This window comes from Eptatretus burgeri, chromosome 6 (assembly GCF_056783735.1).
Source record: "Eptatretus burgeri isolate ZD-2024b chromosome 6, Ebu_testis_v1, whole genome shotgun sequence".
Classification (NCBI taxonomy): Eukaryota; Metazoa; Chordata; class Myxini; order Myxiniformes; family Myxinidae; genus Eptatretus; species Eptatretus burgeri.
The window spans coordinates 49,455,306-49,482,957 of record NC_140966.1 but is presented as its reverse complement, the minus strand read 5'-3'; the positions used below and the strand labels follow the sequence as shown (position 1 = coordinate 49,482,957).

At 43.6% G+C, this 27,652-nt stretch overlaps 1 protein-coding gene across 5 annotated transcripts in view; it reads left to right on the top strand.

The window, feature by feature from the left end:
* Positions 1–27,652, top strand: part of TERF2IP (TERF2 interacting protein) — a 123,295-nt gene that overhangs the window by 70,941 nt on the left and 24,702 nt on the right. For 4 of the 5 annotated variants that reach the window (XM_085884954.1, XM_085884950.1, XM_085884953.1 and 1 more), the window contains exons 5-7: positions 8,948–9,062; positions 23,216–23,342; positions 23,442–23,630. In XM_085884954.1, the coding sequence (XP_085741080.1) occupies positions 8,948–9,062; positions 23,216–23,342; positions 23,442–23,630 (431 nt within the window). The remainder of the gene's footprint in view (positions 1–8,947; positions 9,063–23,215; positions 23,343–23,441; positions 23,631–27,652) is intronic. The other variant, XM_085884951.1, reaches the window with a different exon arrangement.

Sequence of the window (27,652 nt, the reverse complement as noted above, 5' to 3'; positions counted from 1 at the left end):
CTCTCTCTCTCTCTCTCTCTCTCTCTCTCTCTCTCTCTCTCTCTCTCTCTCTCTCTCTCTGTCTCTCTTCTCTCTCTCTCTCTCTCTCTCTCTCTCTCTCTCTCTCTCTCTCTCTCTCTGTCTCTCTGTCTCTCTGTCTCTCTGTCTCTCTGTCTCTCTGTCTCTCTGTCTCTCTGTCTCTCTGTCTCTGTCTCTCTCTGTCTCTCTCTGTGTCTCCATTCATCAGCTCCTCAAAGTACTCCATCCACCTTCTCAACACACTCTCCTCACTCGTCAGCACATTCCCATTTGCGTCCTTTATCACCCTAACCTGCAGAACATCCTTCCCAGCTCGGTCCCTCTGTCTTGCCAATCTGTATAAATCATTTTCCCCTTCCTTTGTATCCAACTTCTCATACAGTTCGTCATATGCCTTTTTCTTAGCCTTTGCCACCTCTCTCTTTGCCTTTCGCGCCACTCCTTGTACTCCTGCCTACTTTCTTCATCTCTCTGACTATCCCACTTCCTTTTCCCCAACCCCTTCTTCCTTATACTTTCCTGTACTTCCTCGTTCCACCACCAAGTCTCCTTATCTTCCTTCCTCTGTCCAGTTGTCACACCAAGTACCTTCCTAGCTATCTCCCTCACAACTTCTGCTGTCGTTGCCCAATCATCCTACCCATCTTTACCACCATCCAACACCTGTCTCGCCTCCTCCCTAAATTCCACGCCACAGTCTTCCTCCTTCAGCTTCCACCATCTGGTCCTTGGTTCAGCCCTCACTCTCTTCCTCAACCTCACCTCCAAAATCATCCTACAGACCACCAATCGATGCTGTCGAGCTCCACTCTCCCCTGCCACCACCTTACCGACTCTAATCTCTTTCAGGTTGCATCTCCTGCTTAAGATGTAATCCACCTGTGTGCACTTTCCTCCACTCTTGTATGTCACCCTGTGTTCCTCCTTCTTCTTGAAATATGTATTTACCACTGCCATTTCCATTCTTTTTGCAAACTCTACCACCATTTGCCCTTCCACATTTCTCTTGTTGAGACCGTACCTACCCATCACCTCCTCATCCTCTTTATTCCCTTCCCCAACATGCCCATTGAAATCTGCTCCAATCACCACTCTTTCATCCTTGGATACACTCTCCACCACTTCATCTAACTCACTCCAGAAATCTTCTTTATACTCCATCTCACACTCCATATGTGGGGCATATGCACTGATGACATTCATCATCACCCCTTCAATTTCCAAGTTCACACTCATCACTCGGTCAGACACTCTCCTCACCTCCAATACCCTCTTGACATAATCTTCCTTCAGGATTATCCCGACACCATTTCTCCTCCCATCCACACCATGGTAGAACAGTTTGAAACCACCTCCAATGCTCCTAGCCTTACTACCCATCCACTTGGTCTCTTGTACACACAGTATGTCCACCTTTCTTCTCTCCATCCTATCAGCCAACTCTCGCCCTTTGCCAGTCATCGTCCCAACATTCAGAGTTCCAACTCTCACCTCCACACTTCTACCCTTCCCCCTCTCCCACTGCCTCTGGACTCGCCTTCCCCGTCTCCTTCTCCTCCTTCGCCCAGCAGTAGCACAATTTCCACTGGTGACCACCGGTACCGGTGGCGGTCGTTGATAACCCGGGGCTCGACCGATCCGGTATGGAAATTCGTTTTGTTGTCCGCATAATGATTTGGCATAGGTTTTTACGCCGGATGCCCTTCCTGACACAACCCTGGTTCGTGGATCGCCATCTACTGACCTCTCTGCATCAAAATGTATCTGTGCCTCATCTGTTCCGACAAGGGCGAAGAAGAGAAGCAAGCGATTCCTCAGTTTGACTCATCCTGATATGTTCACAAGGATACTGCAATGTGGGGAATGGGGATTAAACTATATTTGTTTAATCATTCCACTTTGTATGCGAGAAACACCCTCATTATCCTTATTATTATTGCCAATTATGATTTGTGGTGTTATTGTTCATATTAATCGTATTATCTTGAAATAATGTTATTATTATGCGATTAGTATTCTTACCTCCACCACCGAAGGTGAAGGAGGTTATGTTTTCACCCCTCTCTGTCTGTTTGTCTGTTTGTCTGTGTGCAGGATATATCAAAAGGTTGTGGACGGATCTGGATGAAATTTGGTGGGCAGGTTCGGTGTGTGTGACAAGGACGAACTAATTAGATTTTGGTGAAGATCAGGATCCGGATCAGACTATTGGAATTTTTTAAGTGAATCTTCACCGTTGAGAGATAGGGCTCAAAAATGATACATATATATATATAGCACGATATCTCAAAAAGTTGTAGACGGATTCGGACAAAACTTGGGGAACAGGTTGGGTGTGTGTGACAACAAATTGATTCGATTTTTGTGAAGATCTGAATCCAAATCCAAAATTTGGAAATGAGAATTATTATATTTTTTAAGTGATTCTTCACCATTGAGAGATAGGGCTAAAAACGATATATAGCACGATATTTCAAAAACTTATTTGGCCCGATATGTTCTAGTCGATCAGGAATTAAGTGGTGGAGGTATTTGCTCTACCGAGTGCCCTTCTAGTTGTTGTTATCCTTGATAGAGGAGAGGGTATTGCATTTGGGTCTGTTTGTCTGTCTGTCTGTCTTTGTCTGCACAAAACTTTCGTGTTTTTCTCCGCAACCGCTTTTGTCGGATTGAGACTAAATTTTTCACCATATGAGTGACTACTTGTGTGGAATGTTTTAATTATAATTATGACGTCATAGGTCACGTTGTGTGGCAGCCATGTTGGAAAAACAGAAAAACAATTGGACCTCTATCTCTGAAAACGCACCAAGGAAAAAAAATTGAAACTTGGCGCACACGGCAAGTACTCATGGGGAAGAAGTGTGATTTTTTTTTTTCATGATGTCATAGATGTCTTCATTATGACATCATTACTGCATATGTAAAATGCTCCATCCAATCATTATGAAAATTTTTGAGGGTCATCTAGAGATAAAATGGTTCACAGAAAAAAAAATTGATGACGTTATCGGTCTTGTGATTCAGCAGCCATATTGTTTAAAAAAAAAAAACCCTTCAGGAATCTTCTCTGAAATGGCTAACAGATTGAGGTGAAACTTTACACGTATGACCACCTATCCATGAGGAACAAAACATTCACAAATATGATGTCATAGGTCACATGGTTTGGCAACCATATTTGATTTATGCTAAAACCTATAAAAAAATCTTCTTCTCCAGAACGGCTGGACAGATCGAGAGGAAACTTCGCACAAATATTCCACAACCCTTGGGGACATCAGGATATTCACAAATAATTGAAAAGTCACGTGGTCTGGCAGCCATATTGGATTGAGTGAAAATCTTTTAAAAAATTCTCTCTTGAGCCGCTTCATTAATCGACGTCAAACTTCACAATTATGATCGAGTAGTGATGGGGAATGTATGTTTTAAATTTCAACCTTATCAGACACATGGTCCAGCAACCAGAATTTTTTTTTTTTAATCTGGGTAACGCACCAGTACACAAACACCACACAAAAACCACACAAAATAAGTCCTGGCAAGGGTCTGCTTTTTCTTGTTACTTTTGTTATTAGAACCGTCATTGGAAAAACACTATGATAACATGAAACGATGCTCAAGATGCTGTCCATACACCTTAACATGGCGTTTTTCCAAGGTGGAAAAGGGAAATCAAACAGGGAAACGCCTCCGTATTTTTTTTGTAGTCATGTCTGAAGCAATATCGGCTAAGTGACTGTGAAAATAAGAAGGAAGCCTCTTACTCATGATACAATTAAGGGCTCTGAAGTGTCGTTCGTATTACCCTTTGCTACCACTACCAGGATCGACACTGCATCGTACACATTTACAGAGAGAATTTGCATTGGCCCCATAATTTGGACCATGGGGATTGGAGGGAGGGGAGGGGGGTGGAGAGTGAGCCAATGAAGCACAACCTCTGTCATATGACCCTTCATCTCCCTATCAAGTTTGTTTGTGATTGGATAAGTAACAACTGAATGCTTTGATGACAGACAGACAGACAGGCACCAAATTGCATATTTACCTCCGCCACTGAAGGTGAAGGACGTTATGTTTTCACCCCTTTCTGTTTGTGTACAGGATATCTCAAAAAGTGGTGTACGGATCCGGATGAAATTTTGTGGACAGGTTCGGTGTTTGTGACAAGGACGAACTGATTAGATTTTGGTGAAGATCCGGATCCGGATCCGACTACTAGAATTTTTAAGTGATTCTTCACCATTGAGAAATAGGGCCAAAAATGATATATAGCACGATATCTCAAAAAAGTTGTGGACGGATTCGGATGAAACATGGTGGATGCATTGGGTGTGTAACAAGGAAGAATTGTTTCAATTTTGGTGAAGATCCAGATCTGGATATGGGAATTATTTAATCTCCAAAGTGATTCTTCACCATAGAGAGATGGGGCCAAAAACAATAGAGTACTGCATAGCATGATATTTCAAAAATGTGTTGGGCCCGACATGTTCTTGTGGATCAGGCATGACATTGTGGAGGTATGTGCTCCACCGAGTGCCCTTCTAGTTTTGTATGATATCCACCTGTGTGATACTTATATTTTATGTTGCAACACTTGATCATATTATTTTGTCTTTCTTTACTGCGTGTACACGATGATTAATTATGTGCTTATTGTTTTATTTTGTTGTGGTACGGAGGTTTGGAAATGAGCGAGGTACACGTACACCACTGGGATATCTTTTCTAACCCTGTGTCCTAACATTAGGCCAAGATGGTAATCAAATAAATGAATGCACAAATCTTATAAACCAACGAACAGGTCGTAATGGAATCGATGGGAGACTGAAATAATGTAAATGGAGGTGAGGTAATCAGGGGAAATGGAAGCGAGCCTGATGCCAGAGGTGATACAGATGTGACACAAAATGTAGCACTCCCAAATTGAAGGAAGCAGCACGAAGTGTCGCTCTCGCTAAGTGAATGAAGCAAAGCATGCCAAATAATGTCTGTATGCATTCCTAAAATCTTTGATCATAATGTTCCCACTGCCTGAACTGTCCAACTTTGAAACCCTGACTCTGAAATCCTGGGAAATTTTTAAATCCAAAATCCCCATTTTCATGATATATACACGCATGATATTGTTGTGATTCTGCAAAACCGCATGCCTCTAAGGCAATGACACCCAACATACAGTGATCCCCAGGCAGTTATTTCGTTAGTTATACCTTCCTCTCATGTCTAGTGGTTTAACGGGATGAAGTACGTTGTGTGGGTCTTGCAGCTCGGTCTATTAACTACATCTCTATCTTCTATTCTGATTTCTACTCCAACCCTTTCCTTTTAGCCATGGTACAAATCAAGCAAGCAAGGACACATGCCACGATATGAATCGCAAACACACCACACAGCCTCTCTTGGCTGAGAATCAACATAAGAACAAACATACGATACAGCACGCGCATGGCGTTTCATTTCATATATTATTTCCGAGTTTGTGGTTTCGTGTCGCGCTATCTTCAACTTTGTTCTGCGCTCGAGTAACGTGATATTCGGCTTACATTATCTCAAAGACCATATGAGGTGCATGGTACAAAAAAAAGTAAATAAAATGGTTCTGAAACAGTGAAATCGTATTCCACTTACTGCATTAAAGTAAAATTACTACTGATACTCTGCATCAGTTCCTTTCTCAAACACACCCACCCCAACATGTCGCGCAGAGCGCGGGTTATGCTAGTTTCATTTAAATCTGTGCACCAATTTCCAACGGCATCTCACCTTGCTCACCCCTCGCTCACCAAAAACTCGCCACTTCGACCACCAACACCTCCTGCACACGGGAAAAATATTCCCACACCTTCTCATACCCCTGCATCGCTACGATTTGCCACTAAACATCGACGTGCTGTACGGCTCGGGCTGTACTCAAAGCACGTGATTCCGGGACGAGCAACGGACGTTAATAGCACCAACCGCATCTCGCGGGGAATGTCCGGGGTGAGCATGCGGGATTGATTCGACCCTCGTTCAGTCGCCAGAACACGGCAAGACGGGCGACGAGGAGGGGTCATGGGAAGGGCGATCCGGGAGTTTGGTGCAGGGCCTGGGTGTGCATTTTGGCTCCTGAGGGAGACGGGGGGGGCATGGGTGGCGGATGTGCATTGCTATTTGGCATTCAGACTGCACTTGGAGCACATTCGGGGCCAGGTTGCTGGCTTATACACTATGTTGAGTCAGGGCTGTGTCGCGCCGGATGTGCGAATGAGACCATTTCCGGCCCCAGGAGCCTGACAGGGTGTGGCTCGGGCCACTGTGGCCCAACAGAGAAGTGGCATTCGGGTCACAGCGCGTCGCTTTGGGTCGTCACCCCACCCTTTGCCCGGGGCTCATAAAAGGAGGAGCGCCCTCTTCTTCGCCGCTCTCCTTCACCACCTTCTTCGCCTCTCTGCTTCACCACCTTCTTCGCCTCTCTGCTTCACCACCTTCTTCGCCTCTCTGCTTCACCACCTTCTTCTCTGCTTGTCTCGGCTCTGCGTTGGCTGCTCCTTGTTGTCTCTGCCTTCGCTGGCTCTTCACTCGTGGTTGGTGTGCGACTGTGACGTGCTTATGCCGGAGAACCAGTGCGGAGCGCACGTTGCCACAAGCCCCGGCAAAGTGACTAAACCGGAGATAAGGCGCCAACTCTCGAGGTGGGAATGCTCAAGCAGAGTGTCCCACGGAGGAACACGCTACACGAGCAGATCTATGCATGACTAGGTTAGGGATCTGTCGCCTCACGCATCTTCTCTCCTCTCTCTCTTTCCTCCCCTCTATCTTGTCCCCTTTGGGTGCACAAAAGAGCATCATTACTGACTCGCAATCCCATTTTCCTCTAGCATGACACCACATCCCCCCCCCCCAAATTGCACTACACCATACCAATCACATATTAACAATCACCTATTAACATATACATATTAACAATCACCTATTCTCACACCTTAGATACCAGTATTTCTCCCCCGAAGCGGACTGGATTGGGTTGTTCGGCTGACCATGCCAGGCATTGCGAGGCTGTTTGTCCTCATCCGCTCTCTTTCTTTCTGGCTATTTAATCTTCCTCGGGTTTGTGTGTGTGTTTGTGATGGCACCTGTCGTAGCATAACTTAAGATTGTAGAAGTTCTAACAGGATAAGTCTGCTCTGTTTCTGCTTTTGTAAATTGCTTGCCCTTTTGCTGCACCCCACAAATTCCTTGCTCTCCCTGCTGTACATACAAATAAACACAATTTACCATGCCACAGACCTTTCCTCGCTTGATTGAAAATAAATGCTTGCATAGAAATGTTCCCAGTTCGTTTTCGTCTTTTCTTTCATTGGTCCAGCATGGTTCGTATCCTAGCTTAGCTGGGACGTTATCCTAGCCGGTACGTCCTTGGGCAGTTACGTTCGGCTGCATCTGATCTGGTCAGGTGATCTATTTTGAACAAGACGTACCGAGGGCGTGTCCCTAGTAATTAGATCACGTGACCATTAGGTAAACGGTATTTATTAGACGAAGGATCCTAAGTCATCTAGTTATTGGTGTTCACGGTCGATTAGCGACCCGTCGCATCATGAAGTTATGCATGTGCAATGGCCTGCGATTCCGGAGAGTCTGGTGGGAACCCAAGGTAGCTTTCCCCCCCTCATAGTCTTCTCGCCCCCGACACCCGGGTCCGCAACAATATTATATCCTCTTTGAGTTATTGGCATTAAATGTGCACATTGTTGCAACCACCTTAATGATCTGTGGCAAGGGTGGATACACCCACGTTAGAGTTTTCCTTCCCTTTCGTGTACGTATGTTATTTGTGGTGCCAAACCCAGCATGTTCTGTAATGACTGCAATGCAAGGTTATGAATGAATCTACAGGTTAGCACCCAATCAAATTGATCTTTGTCAGTTGGTGTCTGTGACTTCTGAGTGACGTACAGTTACCACATCAACAGCATAATGTTTTTGAAACTTGTATTGCAAATAAACAGATACAAAGTCAAATGAGGAAGTTCACCATAACATAGAATGTCCAACTCCGATTCCCGTGTTGAGTTGTTTCCACTGCCCAGTGTCCCAGTCCTGCTGGCACAACTCACGCATGTTCACCTCGTCCACCAGGGCTGTTGAATGATTGAGTCTTGTCGCGGTGTTCTCTCTCGTACACTGGCCCGTCCAGGATGATTGAAGAGCTCAAAGGAATTCTTTCCCGACACACAATCTTAATGAGTTTTAATCAACTTGATTACAACCAGCTCCATGTATTAACAATCATTCTGGAAATTAACAACTCGTTCACTCATCAGAGTTAAATCGAGCATGGGGACGATGGAAACGCCCGTCTTGTCACATGTCACCCATCTCTCTGCATCTCCCTCTTGCGGATTTATATAGTATCACAGAACAATCCCATGCCTTCTAGCAAATGTGATTCTCATCCATGCTGGAAATTTCATCTGAGAATATTCCAGCATCTTCACGAATCTCACCAGGCAGTTTACAGTGCAACACTGCCATCGACAGTCAAAATTAGCTCATTACATCAAGCAGTATATAATACAATTTCGCAATGTGTGCTACAACAAACTTATAACATGTAACCGTCAATTTTACTCGTTCATATATCGGTATTTACTAATGCTTTATTCAAAAATACCCCAACATCTAGCTTTTAACTGACGATTTGTAAAATGTGCCCTTAATGATGTGTACTCATTGACACAGTCTGTACTTTACTATGAATCGAGTTGCTAGTTTAAAGTTTTTCCATTTATTCAGAAATATTGAATTATTTGTGGGGGAGGGGGGGGGGAATCTGTGCTGGTGTAGATTACTGTATTGCAATGTGTGTGTGTGTGTGTGTGTGCGTGCGTGCGTGCGTGTGTGCTCACGCGCGTGCATGTGCATGTGTACTCAGTCGTATAGCTTACACACCTGCGGATGACATGGCCATCCTGGATTACATCAGGGACTTTGCACAGGGAAATTCACTGACTGGAAATTTGCTCTGGAAAGAAATGGAGAAATCCAAGGTAAGGATCAATTTGTATATCGGTTATGACTTTATTGTCACCTGCTTGCTTAGTCCTTGTTAATAGATTATTTTGAAAGTTGCTAACATAAATCTTTCAAAAAATTACTAATCCTGAGCTACAGGAGAAGGGCGATACCAATAATCATTCAAGATGACCTCCTGTAATTGATTGCAAGGAATTGAAGGAAAAGGAAGAAGAAACGTTAGATCTGGTTGAGCTTATTGATCTGGGCCTTCAACTGCTGAAGGTTGGATGTAGATCATTGGTAAAGCAGAAAGGGTCAGTTTTGTTGTGTGTGAAATGAATGAGGATACACAGAATGAAAGAGAATGCATGCAGATACAACAGTAAGAATAGCCTGGTGATTGGCCAATAATGTATGGGTGGACAAACTGTATCTGATAATTCTGCAGAGCAACAGTACATGAAGGATAAAGAGGAAACTGCTCTGTGATGGGCTCATGGCAGAATGCTGATAGTAAGTGAGATGTACAACACAGACAGAGGACCTCTGCCCCAAATGTGTGAGCAGTATTCCATCATGGAATGAATTTGAGATTGTAAAAGTCAATAGTTGAGAAGAAGCTAATTATTGATTCAAGAAAAGAAATCCCAATTTCTGAGGAGTCTTTTTGGCAATAGTTACAATGTGAAACTTCCAGTGGAAATCTGAGTATATTTTAATTCACAAAATGATGATTTTGGAAGTCTGTGTGATGTAGTTACTTCATGTGAAAAGTGAGTGAACATTGATTTTGACTTGATTTTGGATGAAAAATAATTGGGTCTTTTAGTATAGTTGAATGTTGTTTAGCCCCATTATATTATAGGTTTAAAATCAGAATCCAGAGAGTTGGCATTTGAGGTGCAGTTTACATTCATTGACTGGGAAGAAGACATTCACCAATGACATTTGTGATTGACAGAAGTATGTAAAATTGTCATCAATATATGAGTGAATGTTGTTTATAATGGTATAAATAAGGTTGTTGTTTAAAAGGAGAAACAAGGTAAGTCGTATGAAAATGCGTGTTTGGGACAAAGCACCCTCTTGACCACCTTGACCAAAATTAGCAGTTTCTAAGGTACTTTTTAAAATCAATAATCAACTGTTTTTCTTAGGTAAAATTCACAAAATCCAGAAAAGCCTCAGCTTTTAAAACATAAAAGATAAATAAAATCACTAAAAAAATTCCCAGTTTTGAAACCGAAGGAGACCAAAAAGGTCGTCAATAATAATCTTCTAAATTTCTTTACACAAATACATTCAAGCTTTTCAGTCAAAATGTCCATTACCCAAAAATCTTTTCAAATGCTATTCTCCAATATAAATGTTTTTGATAATCGAACCAAGTAAAAACCAAACAAACGAATGAAGAAAATAACAAATCTGGTATTTCAAGGTCCCCTGACGTGCAAAACTTTCTGATTATTCATATATTAACTTGACCTTCCCAGTGAAGAAATCACCCATTTTTATTTAATCAAAAATGGGATAATTAGAGCAATATTTCGATCATTTCTGGTGCTTTTCACAACTTACTATGCCCCGCCCCTAAAAAAAGTTGACTTCAGCGAATCGCATCGTTGACGTCACCTACAGAAACTCGCACAGAGTGGATTGACTCGAGATCTCTCGAGTCATGACCAGCGTTTCTCAACCTTTTTACCCTTGTGGAACCCTTGAAATAGTTTTCATGTTTCAGGGAACCCCTGCATAAAAATTACAATATACCATTATTAATATCTAGCTCTTTTATATTTTTATCGTAGTTCACATGGTAGATATAATATTTTTTTCGGATACCTGGTTTAAGGAAAAAATGACCCCCTTTTCGTCAAATTTATTGGAAATGAAAAAAAACGTACTGCTCATTTATGAGACCTCACACCGAGGTTTTAATTCACAAAAAAAATATTGGATTTGCTATATATGATATATCCCTTATTGTCGGGATTTCCGGCTGTGTGTGTGTGTGTGTGTGTGTGTGTGTGTGTGTGTGTGTGTGTGTGTGTGTGTGTGTGTGTGTGTGTGTGTGTGTGTGTGTGTGTGTGTGTGTGTGTGTGTGTGTGTATGTATGTATGTGTGTCTGTAACGCGAGGCTCCACAGCACGAACCAGCGAACCAATTTCGATGAAACTTTGCCAAAAGGTGGAATATATACTGGGAATGTGCGCGTTTGAATTTCGTTGCCGAGCAACCACCCGTTGCTGTACAGCGACCGAAAAACCGCGTACAGTATTTTCAATACTTGTCCTTCAATTTTGAATGTAGAGAAACGAGACTTCGGAATTAAACACTTCGAGATATTTAGAAAATTTTACTCGAGCCGATTTTTGATTGAGGTTTTATTTTACAAATGGTAGTCCTTCAAAAATCGGGTGTCTTTACCGTCATTTAAGGTGTGTATACAGTGTTTGTAAGGAACTACACTGTCGTTCCACCTTCGATCTCTCCTCGATCCAAACGTTATTGACCAAAGTGAAAAGGATCCAAAATAAATGGAATCACCGCATTTCTGTCTTTGTGGATTTCTAATAATATGTTTATTTATTTACCGAAAACGATTCCACGACCCACACTCCGCCTCCAATTATTTATTTATTTTCCGTAAACGATTCTCCACCCAAACACCACCTTCAATTATTTATTTATTTACCAAAAACAATTCCACGATCCACACACCACCTCCAATTATTTATTTATTTACTGAAAACGATTCCACGACCTACACACCACCTTGAATTATTTATTTATTTACCGAAAACGATTCCACGACCCACACACCACCTCCAATTATTTATTTATTTATCGAAAACAATTCCACGATCCACACACCACCTTCAATTATTTATTTATTTACTGAAAACGATCCCACGACCCACACACCACCCCCAATTATTTATTTATTTACCAAAAACGATTCCACGACCCACACACCACCTCCAATTATTTATTTACTGAAAACGATTCCACGACCTACACACCACCTTCAATATTAATTTATTTACTGAAAACGATTCCACGACCCACACACCACCTCCAATTATTTATTTATTTCCCGAAAACGATTCCCCACCACACACCACCTCCAATTATTTATTTATTTACCGAAAACGATTCCCCACCCACACACCACCTCCATTTATTTATTTATTTACCGAAAACGATTCTCCACCCACACCACCTTCAATTATTTATTTACCGAAAACGATTCTCCACCCACACCACCTCCAATTATTTATTTATTTACCGAAAACTATTCCCCACCCATACACCACCTCCAATTATTATTTATTTATTTACCGAAAATGATTCCCCACCCACACACCACCTCCAATTATTATTTATTTATTAACCAAAAACGATTCCCCACCCACACACCACCTCCAATTATTTATTTATTTACCGAAAACGATTCTCCACCCACACCACCTTCAATTATTTGTTTATTTACCGAAAACGATCAAGACCCACACACCACCTCCAATTATTTATTATTTAAAGTGGGCGTGGCTTATGAAAAATATTGTGTGGCTCAGGAGATGTGGTCAAACAAGAGCATTGAGAGAAGTTTATCGGGTTTTCCGTGTGTGTGTGTGTGTGTGTGTGTGTGTGTGTGTGTGTGTGTGTGTGTGTGTGTGTGTGTGTGTGTGTGTGTGTGTGTGTGTATGTGCGCGCGTGCGTGCAACGTGAGGCTCAACAGCACAAACCAGCAAACCGATTATTTTTCAAATGGTAGTCCTTCAAAAATATGGTGTCTATTTACCGTCATTTTTTATGAGGAGTGCCAGTTGGCAAAATACGCAATAGGAAAAATCTTGCCAGGCAGAGGAACAATTGTATGTGAACCAATACATCTTGGCAATGAATCTTCGTCGGTGGATCGGTCAGAATGAAAAGCATCGTATCCAGCGCTTCGATCCTTGCGAATCCCTCGTCGCCTACCGGCTTGTATATTTTTTGTTTGTTTGTTTGAAAACGTCATTTTTGAAAGTGTTTGTCAACGCTGAGTCTGTTTGACAATTAAAAAACACACCTCATGTAACTTGATCAACAAAACTTAAACAAATAAAGGTAAACAGAAGAACTAAGAGAGAGAGAGAGAGAGAGAGAGAGAGAGAGAGAGAGAGAGAGAGAGAGAGAGAGAGAGAGAGAGAGAGAGAGAGAGAGAGAGAGAGAGAGAGAGAGAGACACAGAGAGACACAGAGAGACACAGAGAGACACAGAGAGACACAGAGAGACACAGACACAGAGAGACACAGACAGACAGACAGACAGACAGACAGACTTCGCGCGAGGAAGCCCAGAGAAGATAGATGGACACCGTGCATGCGTCCCGTACTTGAGTCAGTCACTCAATGATGCTCGAATCCGCCGCGTACAGGACGTCCACAAACCAGTGAGGGCGGTTTCACGCTGGCGCCATATAGACATCGTTAAATACATTCCCTATGGTCGTTATAATTGTAAATAATATAAGAGGTTGAAGCCTCTAATATAATAACCAAGGAGTTTCCAACAATATGCCGTACGTGTATAGTACAATTACGAATATTAAATCAAACAAAAACTCCTCAAAAATACATTAGCCTATTCATTACTGTTTCTCGCGGAACCCCTAGCGACCTCTTGTGGAACCCTAGGGTTCCAGGGAACCCCGGTTGAGAAACACTGGTCTAGACGAGTTCGATAAATCAGTCGTCTGTCCAACTAGTCCGATAAATCCGTCATCCGTCCGACTCGGCAAATAAATCTGATGTGCTGTAGCTTTCTTTTATTATTCTCTCTCTCTCTCTCTCTCTCTCTCTCTCTCTCTCTCTCTCTCTCTCTCTCTCTCTCTCTCTCTCTCTCTCTCTCTCTCTCTGTCTCTGTCTCTGTCTCTCTCTGTGTCTCTCTCTTTGTGTCTCTCTCTCTCTCTGTGTCTCTCTCTCTCTGTGTGTCTCTCTCTCTGTGTGTCTCTCTCTCTGTGTCTGTGTCATCATTGGTTGGGACGTGGCTATGCCACTGATGCAGTGTCCCCCTTACCAGTGCACTGGTGCTCATTTTGGCGACCTCGGAAGGATGACAGGCTGAGTTAACCTCCTGGTGTATTTTAATTCAGCGGCCAACGAGGCTTGAACTCAGGACCCTAGGATCCCAAGCCGCCACCCTCACCACTAAGCCAACACCAGGCTTATTCTACTGGCGCGACATGACAACAGTAGGAATAAAATGCAACAGAACGTCAGATTTATCGGACGACTCGAGACAATTGTGTCACAAGGTGTGTTCTGCACACAAGTTTTAATCGTATCCGGACAGCGAGATTGCTTTGTTTTATGCGCGGAGAGATACGGCCGATGACATGCGCTGGCCTTGCTTGCGATTTATTTGCCGCGGTGCAACATATCCGCTGTGCTGTGCTGTTCACGTCACCTCACTAAAATATTTCTGATATCGAGCAGTATGCAAGTAGAATTTACATTATTGAATTACGAATAGGATTTAGTCTAACCAGTTGTTAATGCCAAGTCTTCCTTCGATGTCCTCCCGATCATAATGAACGCCGAGAATTTCATCGCCATTTTCCTCTGCTTGTCCTGCTTCAGGCTCGAACTGCTAAGGCCGTATTTCATTTCCAGCTGCCTCAACTTCACCTCCCGCGACTACGTTATCCGACGATTCTCCATGTGATTCAGACAAAAAATCCTTCATTTCTCTCACACTCACTGTCGTTACCAGACAAATGAAAGTCCATGTCATCCATTATTCAAAACCAAATGTTCGATTTTTTTAAAAGCAGAAATGAACGAAGCGATTGAGTCGACCATTCAAATGTGGAAACGCACAGAAAGCCAATAGAATCACGTAGACCACCAACCCGAGTAATTTACGTGCAGCCTTTGTCATCCTGTAGTTGACGTCATGTGGGTTACGCCCCTTTCAGGAGAATTTTTAGGGGCGTTCCCGAAGAGGTTTGTTTTTTTAATTTTACATTTTACAGAATGAGTATTGTGAAAAACATTGTCAGATCTGAAATCACGATGAAAAACTCCTATAGGACATATATAAATGAAATTTAAGTACTTTTGCATGTCAAGGGACCTTTAAACGGAAAACATCATGAATGTGAAAAATACAAATCAGTCTTATCGAAGAAATAACTAAGTTAAAAATGGATAAAACACAAATGGTTAAATATTGAAACTGCTGAATTAATGGATGTAAGAAACATAAACATCTTTGACTGGACAGAAAACTTTTATGGATGTCAAGAAATCGACGAAAAAAATGATCTACAATTATAAAATGATATGTGGCTCAGGGGAACCCAAACAAGAACATGAAGAGAAGATCACCATTTTATCTCTATCCAACAAAGATATTTTAAAGAACCAAATCTCAAAATATTATTTATCAACAGTTGATGGTGATGAAAATTATCGTGAAATAAGATACTTTAATGAACTACAAAACAACCAAATCTTTATCAATAGCCTTTATGAATTAATTCCATAATACCAAGAACTAATTTGCTCTGTCTTATTTGAATGAAAAAAAATTTTTTCTGGAGTTTCTGCACATAAAATTTCTTCTCTGTTCGAATAATATAATTTATAGGTCCGAGGAACCGTGTCTAAAATATCATATATGTATATATATATATATATATATATATATATATATATATATATATATATATATATATATATATATATATATATACGTGAGCCTGGTGTTGGCGCAGTGGTTAGAGCAGCGGCTTGGGATCCAAGAGGTCCTGGGTTCAAGCCCCGTTGAGCCACTGAATTAATACACCAGGGGGTTGACTCAGCCTGTCATCCTTCCGAGGTCGGCGAAATGAGCACCAGTAATACTGGGCCGGTGTATACCCCGGTTAAAAAATAGGTGTACCCTATCCCTGTGTCGTAAGAGGCGACCAGGGTTGCGTCAGGAAGGGCATCCGGCGTAAAACATGTGCCAAATCAGTATGCGGATCATACGGATGATCCGCTGTGGCGACCCCTAACGGGAGCAGCCGAAAGAAGAAGAAGAAGATATATATATATATATATATATATATATACGTATTTAAATTATATTATAAGCTTGAAGGTTGGGAGGTTCTGTTGGTGGCTAAGTTGGAGTCTCAGCAAAAAAGGGTTGGGAGGTTGTTTTTCCTCAGAACCCCCATTTTAATACTAGTGAGATTACTGACTCATTTGGGCATTTTAGAGTTCATACTAAACTTCTTCGAGAAGGTATGATCCACAACTGGAGATGATTGGAGCATCCAGTAAGGACGCTTTCCAGCCTGGTAATGAGAGGAACAGGAATTCCATATTTGGGTGGTTTTGCAAGGAGGCCTTTTTCCAGACTCTATCAAAGGCCTAAGAAATATCAAATGCAATAACACAACTCTCACCAAATAACTTTTTTATATACTGCATACAGTCTAGAGTGGACTCATGGAGTAGCTGAACACAGAATGGATCAGGATGCAACAGAACAAAATGAATAGCAGAAGCAGGGTGGGGAACACGTAACAGTGGGGTTGAAGGACAAAATAGGGTGAGACTTCGAAGATAAGGGAAGTGAGGAAGAATGAGGATGAGGGAAGGATAAGGGGAATAGAAGCAAGGAAATTAATCCCAGTGAGGTGGATAAAAAAGAAGCAAACTCTCAGGAAGGAAAACAGGAAAGTTGGAAAGAGGTGTGCTTCGGGAAACGTAACCGGGGGAGAAAAGAACATGGTTTTGGATGGGGGATGAGTAAACATGACTGCTTTGCATTTAAAAAAATGTGCAAAAACAAATCCCTGCAACTATAGACTAATCAGCCTTCTCCCAATAATCAGCAAGGTTATGGAATCCATCATCGTTTCTGACATTAAATTCTTCCGATTCTCTAATGGCTTGATTTCTGATCATCAATTTCAGACCAGGTCACTCTACCTTGAATATGCTGCTTCTGCTCTCCCAACAATGGACGGAGATCCTCAATGCCAGATATGAAATCAGAGCCATCTCCCTCGACATAATTGCGTGCTTTTGATATGGTCTGGCACCCTGCCCTGGTCACCAAACTCTCTTCCTATGGTATCCAAGGCCATCTCTCCTGTCAGCCAACGTGTGGCCCTTAATGGAGTTCTCTCATCCCCTCTTCCTGTCCAGGCTGGAGTTCTGCAAGGCAGCGTTCTGGGCCCTGTTCTTATTATGGTTTTCATCAATGATCTCTCCGACTCTGAAAAATCCTCTATCTCTTTGCTGATGACTCCAACCTCTGTTGTACCATCTGTCATCCCTCAGATTGGTAAGCAGCAGCTTCTTCACTCTCTGCAGATCTGGATAAAATCACAAGCTGGTCCAACACTTGGAACATGTCTTTCAACCCTGACAAATCTCACACTCTCAAAATGTCTCTCCGAAAGGACTGTTTGGAACCCCCCCACCCCCCCCCCATCTACTTTCTCATCAATCCTCTTGAAGAAGTCCTTTCATTCAAGCTTCTGGGTCTCACTATCTGCTATGATCTTTCCTGGGAAAGCCACATTTCCAACCTGGCCTCCAAAGCCAGTCGCTGACTGGGCATCCTCCATCGTGCAAAATCCTTCCTTGGTACACCTGAGCTCCTGACTACATACAAAGCTTTTGCTCACAGCCGGGTAGAGTACTGCTCTCCCCTCTGGGCTGGTGCTCTCACCTTTCTCGGCTTCACGCTGTGGAAACAAAGGCATTTAGGATCATTGGTATCTCCCGCCATGAGGCTGAGTCTTTGGGTCTCTCACTCTGTCACTCAGGCAGGTCGGTGATCTTTCTGTCTTCTACCATCTCCTCTCTGACCTCGCCCCACCATGCTCTGTCTGCGATATTCTCCAATGGCGATATTGGAGGCCAGGCCAGGTCAGGATTTGGACTTAGACAATGAGTGTGTAGGATTTCTCAGGATTAAAAGGCACATTCCAAGTGTTTCACCAGGTTGTGATTCTATCAATGTCTGCAGAGAGGGAAGACGCTTCTGTCGGCCTTTCTGAAGGATGGAGGATATTACAGCAGAGGGTGGAGTTGTCTGTAAAGAGATAAATAGGAATATCCAGTGTCAGAAATATCATTTGTGGAGATTAGGAATAGGACAGGGCCGAGAACACTGCCTTGTGGCACTGCAGCCTTGACAGGGAGAGGATATTAAAGGATCCTGTTTAAGGCCCTGTCACACCTTGACGATTTAGCCAGCGTATGCCTGATGAATGAAAAATTTGGCTAAAACGCTGGCACACGTCGAATACGTTATGGGTAAGTTTGTATATGTTAAGAGCACGCTGGTATACGTCGTAGTACGCTGGCATACATCATAGTACGCCGAGCTGTTAGACAAATTTTCCATGCTTGAAATTTTTCGACGTATGCCAACGTATGACTCACACGTTCTGCATAATGCTGGCCATAAGTTGTAGGCATGTTACGCGATCATTGACACACGTCGACACACGTTACTTGTAAGTTGCTCATAAGTTGAAACACGTCGAGGTAATGTTTAGCGTATCCAAAACTTATTTCTAACCTATGAGTAACGTGTTGTAGGCACGTTACGCGATTGTTGACACACGTCGACACACATTACTTGTAAGTTACTCATAAGTCGAAACACGTCAAGGTAATGGTTTGCGTCAGTGTTCCAGACTCCCTGTTGTTGTTTTTTTTTTCCTTCGGTATGACGGTGATGTTAACACTTCGATTTCTAGTGCGGTTATAATATAATATAATTATTAGGCTGCCGCTCAACGATTTAAATCGTAACCGCACTAGAAATCGAAGTGTCAACATCACCGTCATACCAAAGAAAAAAAAAACAGGGAGTCTGGAACACTGACGCTAACCATTACCTCGATGTGTTTCGACTTATGAGTAACTTACAAGTAACGTGTGTCGACGTGTGTCAATGATCGCGTAACGTGCCTACAACTTATGGCCAGTGTATGCGGAACGTGTGTCATACGCCGAGTACGTCGAGAAATTTTCAACATGCTGAAAATTTATCGACGTACTACGATGTATGCCAGCGTACTCTTAACGTATACAAAACTTACCCATAACGTATTTGACGTGTGCCAGCTTGGTTTGGCAATTTTTTCATACGTAGGCATACGCTGGCTAAAACGTCAAGGTGTGACAGCGGCTTCACACTTCGATGTCTAGTGCGGTTATGATTTGAATCGTCAAGCCGTAGCCTATGAATAGCCTATGCCTCGTGATCGTCGGCGATACGCTGCCGCGCGCTCTGGATTAGTTACACTATCGTTGGGCATAGGTTGTGAACGCCGACAACACGCTCAGCATTCGTTGGTATAAGTTATCTATATGTGATTGAAATGTTCTGTGTACGTTACTAATACCTTATGCATACGTCCAACTCGTTATGAATACGTCCAAAACTGGGAAAAAACATCAATAGTTCAGCGTACACCAGCGTTTTGCATACATTTTGATACCTTGCCATTCGCTGGCTAAAACGTCAAGGTGTGACAGCGGCTTTAGAGCCACATGTTGGCTACGATAATGGTGTAAGTCAGTAAGCCATGGCCTTGCAATGCCATAAGCAGAGAGTTTGGAGAGCATGGCGGGATGCCAAACTGCATCAAATCTGCGAGATATGTCTGGAAGGACAGCACTAATCTGGGGTCTGACATTAAAGGCCTCCATCCATTCTTGGGAGAGCAGGAGCAACATTTCCAAGGTAGAGTGACCTGGTCTGAATCTAAACTGATGGTCAGAGATCAGGCCATTGGAGAAGAGGATGGATTTGATTGTCACCTGCTATTATGGATTCCATGACTTTGCTGATGATTGAAAGTAAGATTATTGGTCTGTAATTCAAGGGATCGGTTTTTTTTTTTACATTTATATAATGTTTAGGGGATCAATTTTTGTACATTTATATAATGCAGTGATGTTTGCTGATTTCCAAGCAGATGGGAGATGACCGAGGGCAAATGATAGTGAACGGAACAGAAAGAGGATGGGAAGAGCGGCGAAGAAAGTTTTAGGACATTTGACCCCATGCCGCCTGGTCCAGTTGCAGAATCAGGGTTGAGGAATGAAAGAAACTTCTCCACATTCTTCGGTGAAAAAGATAAGAGTCCAACAGCAGTTGGGTGTGACGGTCGGGAGGAGGGGGGGTGGGTGGGGTATGACAGGGTATTAAGACATTCGGCCGTCTCACGAGTGGAGTCTGCTGTGGTGCCATTTGAAATGAAAAAAGGGATGGAGGGGGAGCATACCTCCACCAGACTGAACAGTTATGGAGAAGCGAGAAAATTTTGAAAGTTCAAACTTTAAGTTGGCCAAATGTTGTTTTCTGACTCTCCTGAGAGTCGAAACTTTGTGGAATGGTCTGAGGTTGCCTTCAGTTCAAGAAGGCATTGTTTCAATCTATCTGTCTCACCACAGGATTCTGTCTCCCATGGGCAGGAGGATGAGTATGATAACAGAAGACAAGATGGGATTAACCTGTGCACGTGGGAGAGCATGTTTCTCTGGAAGAATTCCCAGGCTGAGCTTATGAAGATGAAAAGTGGAAAGGCGGTTGGCTCAGATGGTATACCAGTGGAGGCATGGAAGTGCTTAGGAGAGAAGGCAGTGGGGTTGTTAACCAGATTGTTTAATAAAGTCTTGGAAAGTAAGAGGATGCCGGAGGAGTGGAGACTAAGTGTACTGGTTCCGATTTTCAAGAATAAGGGTGATGTGCAGAGCTGTGGAAATTACAGAGGGATAAAGTTGTTAAGCCACACCATGAAGTTGTGGGAAAGAGTAGTGGAAGCTCGGTTGAGAGGAGAGGTGACGATCTGTGAGCAGCAATATGGGTTTATGCCAGGAAAGAGCACCACTGATGCAATGTTTGCTTTGAGAATGTTGATGGAGAAGTATAGGGAAGGCCAGCAGGAGTTACATTGTGTGTTTGTGGATTTAGAGAAAGCTTATGATAGGGTGCCAAGAGAGGAGTTGTGGTATTGTATGAGGAAGTCTGGAGTGGTGAAGTATGTGAGGATCGTGCAGGATATGTATGAGGACAGTGTGACAGCGGTGAGGTGTGCGGTAGGAATGACGGACCGGTTTAAGGTTAAAGTGGGATTGCACCAAGGATCGACTCTGAGCCCTTTCCTGTTTGCAATGGTGATGGACAGGTTGACGGACGAGATCAGACTGGAGTCCCCATGGACTATGATGTTCGTGGATGACATGATCTGTAGGGAGAGTAGGGAGCAGGCTGAGGCGAGCCTCGAGCGGTGGAGGTACGCACTGGAGAGAAGGGGAATGATAGTCAGTCGGAGTAAGACGGAGTACATGTGCGTAAATGAGAGGGAGGGTGGTGGTATGGTGCGGTTGCAAGGAGTTGAGGTGGGGAAAGGTGGATTGGTTTAAATACTTGGGATCAACTGTCCAAAGTAACGGAGAGTGTGGGAGAGAAGTGAAAAAGAGAGTGCAGGCAGGATGGAGTGGGTGGAGAAGAGTTGCAGGAGTGATTTGTGACAGAAAGGTAGCTGCAAGAGTGAAGGGGAAAGTATATAAGACGGTAGTGAGACCAGCTATGTTGTATGGTTTGGAGGCGGTGGCGCTGACAAAAAGACAGGAAACGGAGCTGGAGGTGGCAGAGTTAAAGATGCTACGATTCTCGTTGGGAATGACGAGGATGGATAGGATAAGAAATGAGTATATTAGAGGGACAGTGCAAGTAGGACGGTTTGGAGACAAAGTGAGAGATGTGAGATTGAGATGGTTTGGACATGTGCACAGGAGGGAAGCGGAGTATATCGGGAGAAGGATGTTGAAGATGGAGCCGCCAGGCAGGAGGAGAAGAGGAAGGCCAAAGAAGAGATTCATGGATACGGTGAGGGCGGACATGCGGGTGGTTGGAGTGTCAATGGAAGATGTGGAGGATAGAGCGAAATGGAGACGGTTGATCCGCTGTGGCGACCCCTAACGGGAGCAAGCCGAAAGAGGAAGAAGAAGATATATATATATATATATATATATATATATATATGTATATATATATATATATATATATATATATATATATATATATATATATATATGTATATATATATGTATATATATATATATATATATATATATATATATATATATATATCCTGTGGTGAGAGCAGTTACGTTGAAACAATGTTTTCTCCGACTGACGGCAACCTGACCATTCCACAAAGCCCGCAACAAGTGTTTCGACTCTCAGGAGAGCCAGAAAACAATGGGCATTGCAGATTTGGACCCTGATGACCGCGGCAACCATCTTACAAAATGCAAAATATGGAAGTTTATTTGGATGTAAAACTTCGCAACAAAAATGAAGATTCTTTACTCTGTGAAATACTCTTTACTCTATCAGATACTGTTCATTCTCAAGTTGCCCATTGTCTAAACAGACTGCTCAAGGCTTCATTCAACTTATTAATAACTGTTCATAATTGTAAACAAGCTGTCATGGTGACCATACTAATGAAAGGCAAGGGGACTTCTAATTTGTTGAGACAGTGCAGAATATATCTATTTGGCTTAATGAGAGGTTTTTGTAGTCAAGGTGACACACACAAAGGCAATATGAGGCGTTCTTCCTTCCTTAATGGTTGATGCCTTTTTTATATACAAGCTTGAGGGAAAAGTTCAGTTTTGATCAGATGTACAATTTTTCATTTTTGAAGCTTGCATTTAGCTCTTTTTAAGTAGAAATGTTCTGAAGGTAAATGGATAGATTAACTGGATTGTCAATTCAGTTGATGGTACAGATTAAGACCTCTGCTATTTCATAGGATGTTGCTGAAAATCTTTTCCTGTGTAAGATTTATTTATTTTTTTTTTTACAGTTATCCAATGCTCATGAAGGACCTTATAACATCAATTAAAAGTTTGACAAAGAAATTAAGAGACATTTGCAGTTGACCTTTACATAAATTACAAGGACATTGTTTGTAATTGATAAATCATCAGTGTGCATGTGATTTTAATCTGGAATCCTAGTATCATGGCCTATGTGCGTCAGATGAAAACACGATGCTGGCCATACTGATTGACCCTGCATAGTCCTCGAGGAAAGTGTGTTGATTCTGTTATCAATTGCAGTGATTTAACGTGACTAATGTCCATTATGATTTTACCAGGTAACAAATCACTCGTGGAGTTCCATGAAATGCCGATACCTGAAAAAGCTACATGGAGCAAAATCTTTACACAAGATGTCTACCCATCGATCGTTATCTGACCAGTTTCATACAGAAGATAATGAAGGTGGTGTGGTGTGTTTTATACATTTACCGACGTTTTTCAAAATTCCGACAGTTTTTCAACTGCCTTCTACTTCACTTCTAACTCCAATTTTGTCTGTAGAGCCTTGTACCTCCCACACTCATGGTCGTCTGGCTGCTACCTGTGATGAGTCGCCAACTCCATCACCTGCTAGGAAAGGTGGTCTGGCTGCTGCCTGTGATGAGTCGCCAACTCCATCACCTGCTAGGAAAGGTGGTCTTCTGGCTGCTGCCTGTGATGAGTTGCTAACTCTATCACCTGTTAGGAAAGGTCTGAGTTTTGCACTGCACTGTACAATCTGAGTATTGCATTGCAGATGGGAGGGGTAGAGGTGGATGGGGTGGGTGGAAGAATATAATATTTAAAATTTATACTTGTGTCTTTATTTAGCTAACATAGAGAAAATTGTAGCAAAATTGCTTTCAGGTTTTTCATTTGTTTCAGCACTTGGGTCATGGAGCTATGCTTGGCAAAGGTGAATAACACATTTCAGTACACTTTGTATTTGTTTCATTATTTGGACGGCACACACATTGATGAATTGCCCTGTCTGTGAAACACCAGAATTACGGTTTATATCTGGACCGAAAATAATACCCAGACGAGACATATGAGAGGCGATTATGCATACCTCTCGGCCACCAGAATTACGGTTTATATCTGGGCCAAAATTAATACCCAGATTAGAGGCGAGTATGCATACCTCTAAGCCATCCTGTCAGCCATGATAGATATATAATCATAGATCATATAAAAAAATTATTTGAGATTAGTTGGTGCGAAATGGAATATCATTCACGTAATGCTTGGTTTTTCAAATCCGGAGGCGCGACCCCAAGCGGGGTCGCCAAGCAAATTTTGTGGGGTCGCGGGCATCCGCTTGCAGCAAAAAAAATTGTCTATTTTCGATCGGTGTTCGCTTTTACAGTATGTAATATAAATAGTTCGTTCAAAGTATGGGAACTGGCGCAACATAACGCTTGGAATGGGATCCAGCCGATGCGCGGGCTCGCTGAAGGGCGGTTCATTTTGGCGGGAAATTAGTGGCTTGATCTATCGACGATCAGACTCTGACTCTATCATTAACGTCTATTCACGTCTCCACGTACAACTCGAGACCTTATTTGTGATGGCAGCACCGGCCACCAGCAAATCTCGAGAACGTTCTTACCAGGATAATTTTCTGGAGCTTGGATTTTACTACATGGTGGATAAAAGTGGGGCACAGAGGCCTCAGTGTGTGATTTGTTTCGAGGTGCTTTCTACGGAGTCTATGAAACAAAATAAGTTGCAGAGGCATTTGACTACAAAACATGCGCTTATCAGGATAAGAAGAGAGTGTTCTTTGAGAGGAAACTTCTTGCACTCAAGAATACGCATCTTGATAGAGAGGGTACATGCCATCAGACCAATTCTCGGGCATTAGAGGCCTCGTATCGAGTGTCGCTCCATGTTGCCAAGACTAAAAAGCCTCACTCCATTGCGGAAGAACTCGTGCTGCCATGTGCAAAGGACATGGTATCTCTGATGGTTGGGGAGGAAGTGGCGAAGAAACTGGCAGTTATACCCCTCTCTGACAACACCATCCAACACAGAATTGAAGATATGAGTCTGGACGTAACGGCTCAGGTCATACAGAAGATCAAGGAATCGCCGTGGCACGCCATACAGTTGGATGAGTCCACTGATATCGCATCGTACGTGCAACTCATCGTCTGGGTCTGCTTCATCAAGGCTGATAACTTTGTCGATGAGCCTCTGCTCATCAAACCATTGGAGGCCACCACCAAAGGCGAGGACATTTTTGGGAAAGTAGAGCAGTTTTATCTTGACCATGATCTGGACTTCGGAAAGTTGCTCGGTTCTACAACAGACGGCACGCCAACAATGTTAGGAGTGCATTCTGGATTCAAGGCTAAATTGCTTGAGGTGGCTCCTCAGACCTCCATGGTACACTGCATGATTCACCGAGAAGTGCTCGCCTCTCGTACTTTGCCAGAAACCTTGCAGAGTGTGCTCTCAGAAGTCGTAAAAATGGTGAATCACATCAAATCGAGTGCCCTCAACACGAGGTTATTCAGGCTATTCTGCCAGGAGATGGACGCCGACCATAAGAATTTTAGGACGCCAACTATTCTACAATCAAGTGAGATGGTTATCTCAAGGAAACCTTCTTCTGCGTGTTTACGAGCTCAAAAATGAACTAAAGGAGTTCCTACGCACACAAGGGAAAATGGCATGGGTAGCGTTGCTTGAGTCGGACTCTTGGCTGTCAGAACTGTGCTATCTCGTTGACATCTTTGAACGTCTCAATGTCCTCAACCGCTCCCTCCAAGGCAAAGACGCCAACCTCATGATTTTTCACGGCAAAATGAGCGGATTTCTGGCGACTCTAAAATTATTGGCAGACAAAGCAGCTGTTAAGCGCTTCAGCCTTTTCCCCCGTCTGGTGGAGCATCTAACGACCTGCCAGTACGATGATACTAAGCTCGATAGTCTTTCTGGGGAGATAGCACGTCACCTTCGGTCGCTCATTGAACAGTTCGAGCACTATTTCCCTGACCTGGATGTGCAGTCCTTTTCTGTGGTTTGGGACCCTTTCACGGCTCCACTGGACTTGATTGCTGATGAAGATGATACAGCACAGGAAGAGCTTGTACAGCTCCAGCAGGATTCAGGAGCGCAGGCTCTTGCGCGGACGAATTCGTTGTCGACATTCTGGTGCAAAATGCTGCCTTGTACCCGACCCTGTCATGGCGCGCCATTAAGGTTCCCATTCCATATCCTTCATCATACTTTTACCGGGCGTAGTGGCGTGCGCCTATAATCCGGCTACTCGGAGGCTTGGGTTGGAGGATTGCTTGAGGACGGGAGCTCTGCACTGGGCCGCGCAATGAGAGGGTGTAGGGCAGCCCGGAGTCATGGCGAAACCCAATCCTTATCCCTGTGTCGTAAGAGGCGACCAGGGTTGCATCAGGAAGGGCATCCGGCGTAAAACCTATGCCAAATCAGTATGCGGATCATAACGGATGATCCGCTGTGGCGACCCCTAACAGGAGCAGCCGAAAGACGAACAACAACATCCTTCATCATACTTTTGTGAGCAGTCATTCTCCACCATGGTGGTGATTAAAACAAAGTACAGAAATCGCCTAGAAATGGAGCATGATATTGTTACGAATTTCGGTCTGCCCAGCGTGCAATCGGCCACGTAACTCAAATCGCGACCGCGTCACCCACCGGAACGGACAATTCAGTCGTGACCCTCCTTGGAACTACCGCCAGGAGCTAGTCACGGGTGGGTCTTTCGACCCCACCACAATCGTGCCAATCGGCCACCCGCGCAGGATAGGGTTGTTCGCCAAACTCGACCGACCTAAGTACCTGCGCGAGTAACTAACCGGGTGATCGTACCTCGCCGCTGGCTGGCCGAGGACACGAACCACTTAAGCGGTCCGTTCCGTGCTTCAGTGATAACTGAGCGGTGTTATCGCCGGCCCCGACGGATGCGATTCTATTTACTGGGTGCTTACACCCTTCTACCAATTCCTTCCGTGATGCAAGATGCAACTTTCAAACAAGGGAAAGGACGCAACGAAACGGGGAACAGTTCAACAAGCACATTTATTTCGCACTCAGACAAGGCACGTATTTACAGCCATATAGTAAATCGTGCACGTACACAGTGAAAGCCAGCAAATGAAGAATTTACAACTGAATAAAGGGTTTTATTCACACAATTACTTAAACAGTTTTACTTACAAGACGGCGCCACCACATGCACTTACACAAAAGCAAAGAAAAGCCACCCTCCAAGACAAAGGTGGCAGACAGGTCCGCGGACCAAATGTACGTGGGACCTGGATGAGCGGCCAGGTCCACGAGACCGTGGGGTCTAACCCGCGCCCTCGTGGCGCGATGGCGGGCAAACGGCAATGTCAGCGTAGCCGCGCCTGGCTTCGTGCCCCTGGCGTGGCCGCTGAGCTCTCTCCGGTGTTCTTCGCGCAGGCACGTGTTTCACCGTCGGCACCACGGTTGGGGAGGGGAACGGGCGGGGTGACCGGCGCTTTCTTCGCACGGAGCTCGGTAAGGCCAAGGTCACATTTGCCACGGCGGCCGTGGGGTCTCCAAAATCTGCGGCCACTAGCAATTATACGGCGGCCGCAGTATTTCCACGGTCACACAATGTAGTAGTCACATATGTTTTTATTTTTCCGGTAGCCGCAAGGGGTATTTAGAAATCGTGGAAACCGAAAATGTGGGGGTGCCGTACGGTCTTTGATTTGATGTCG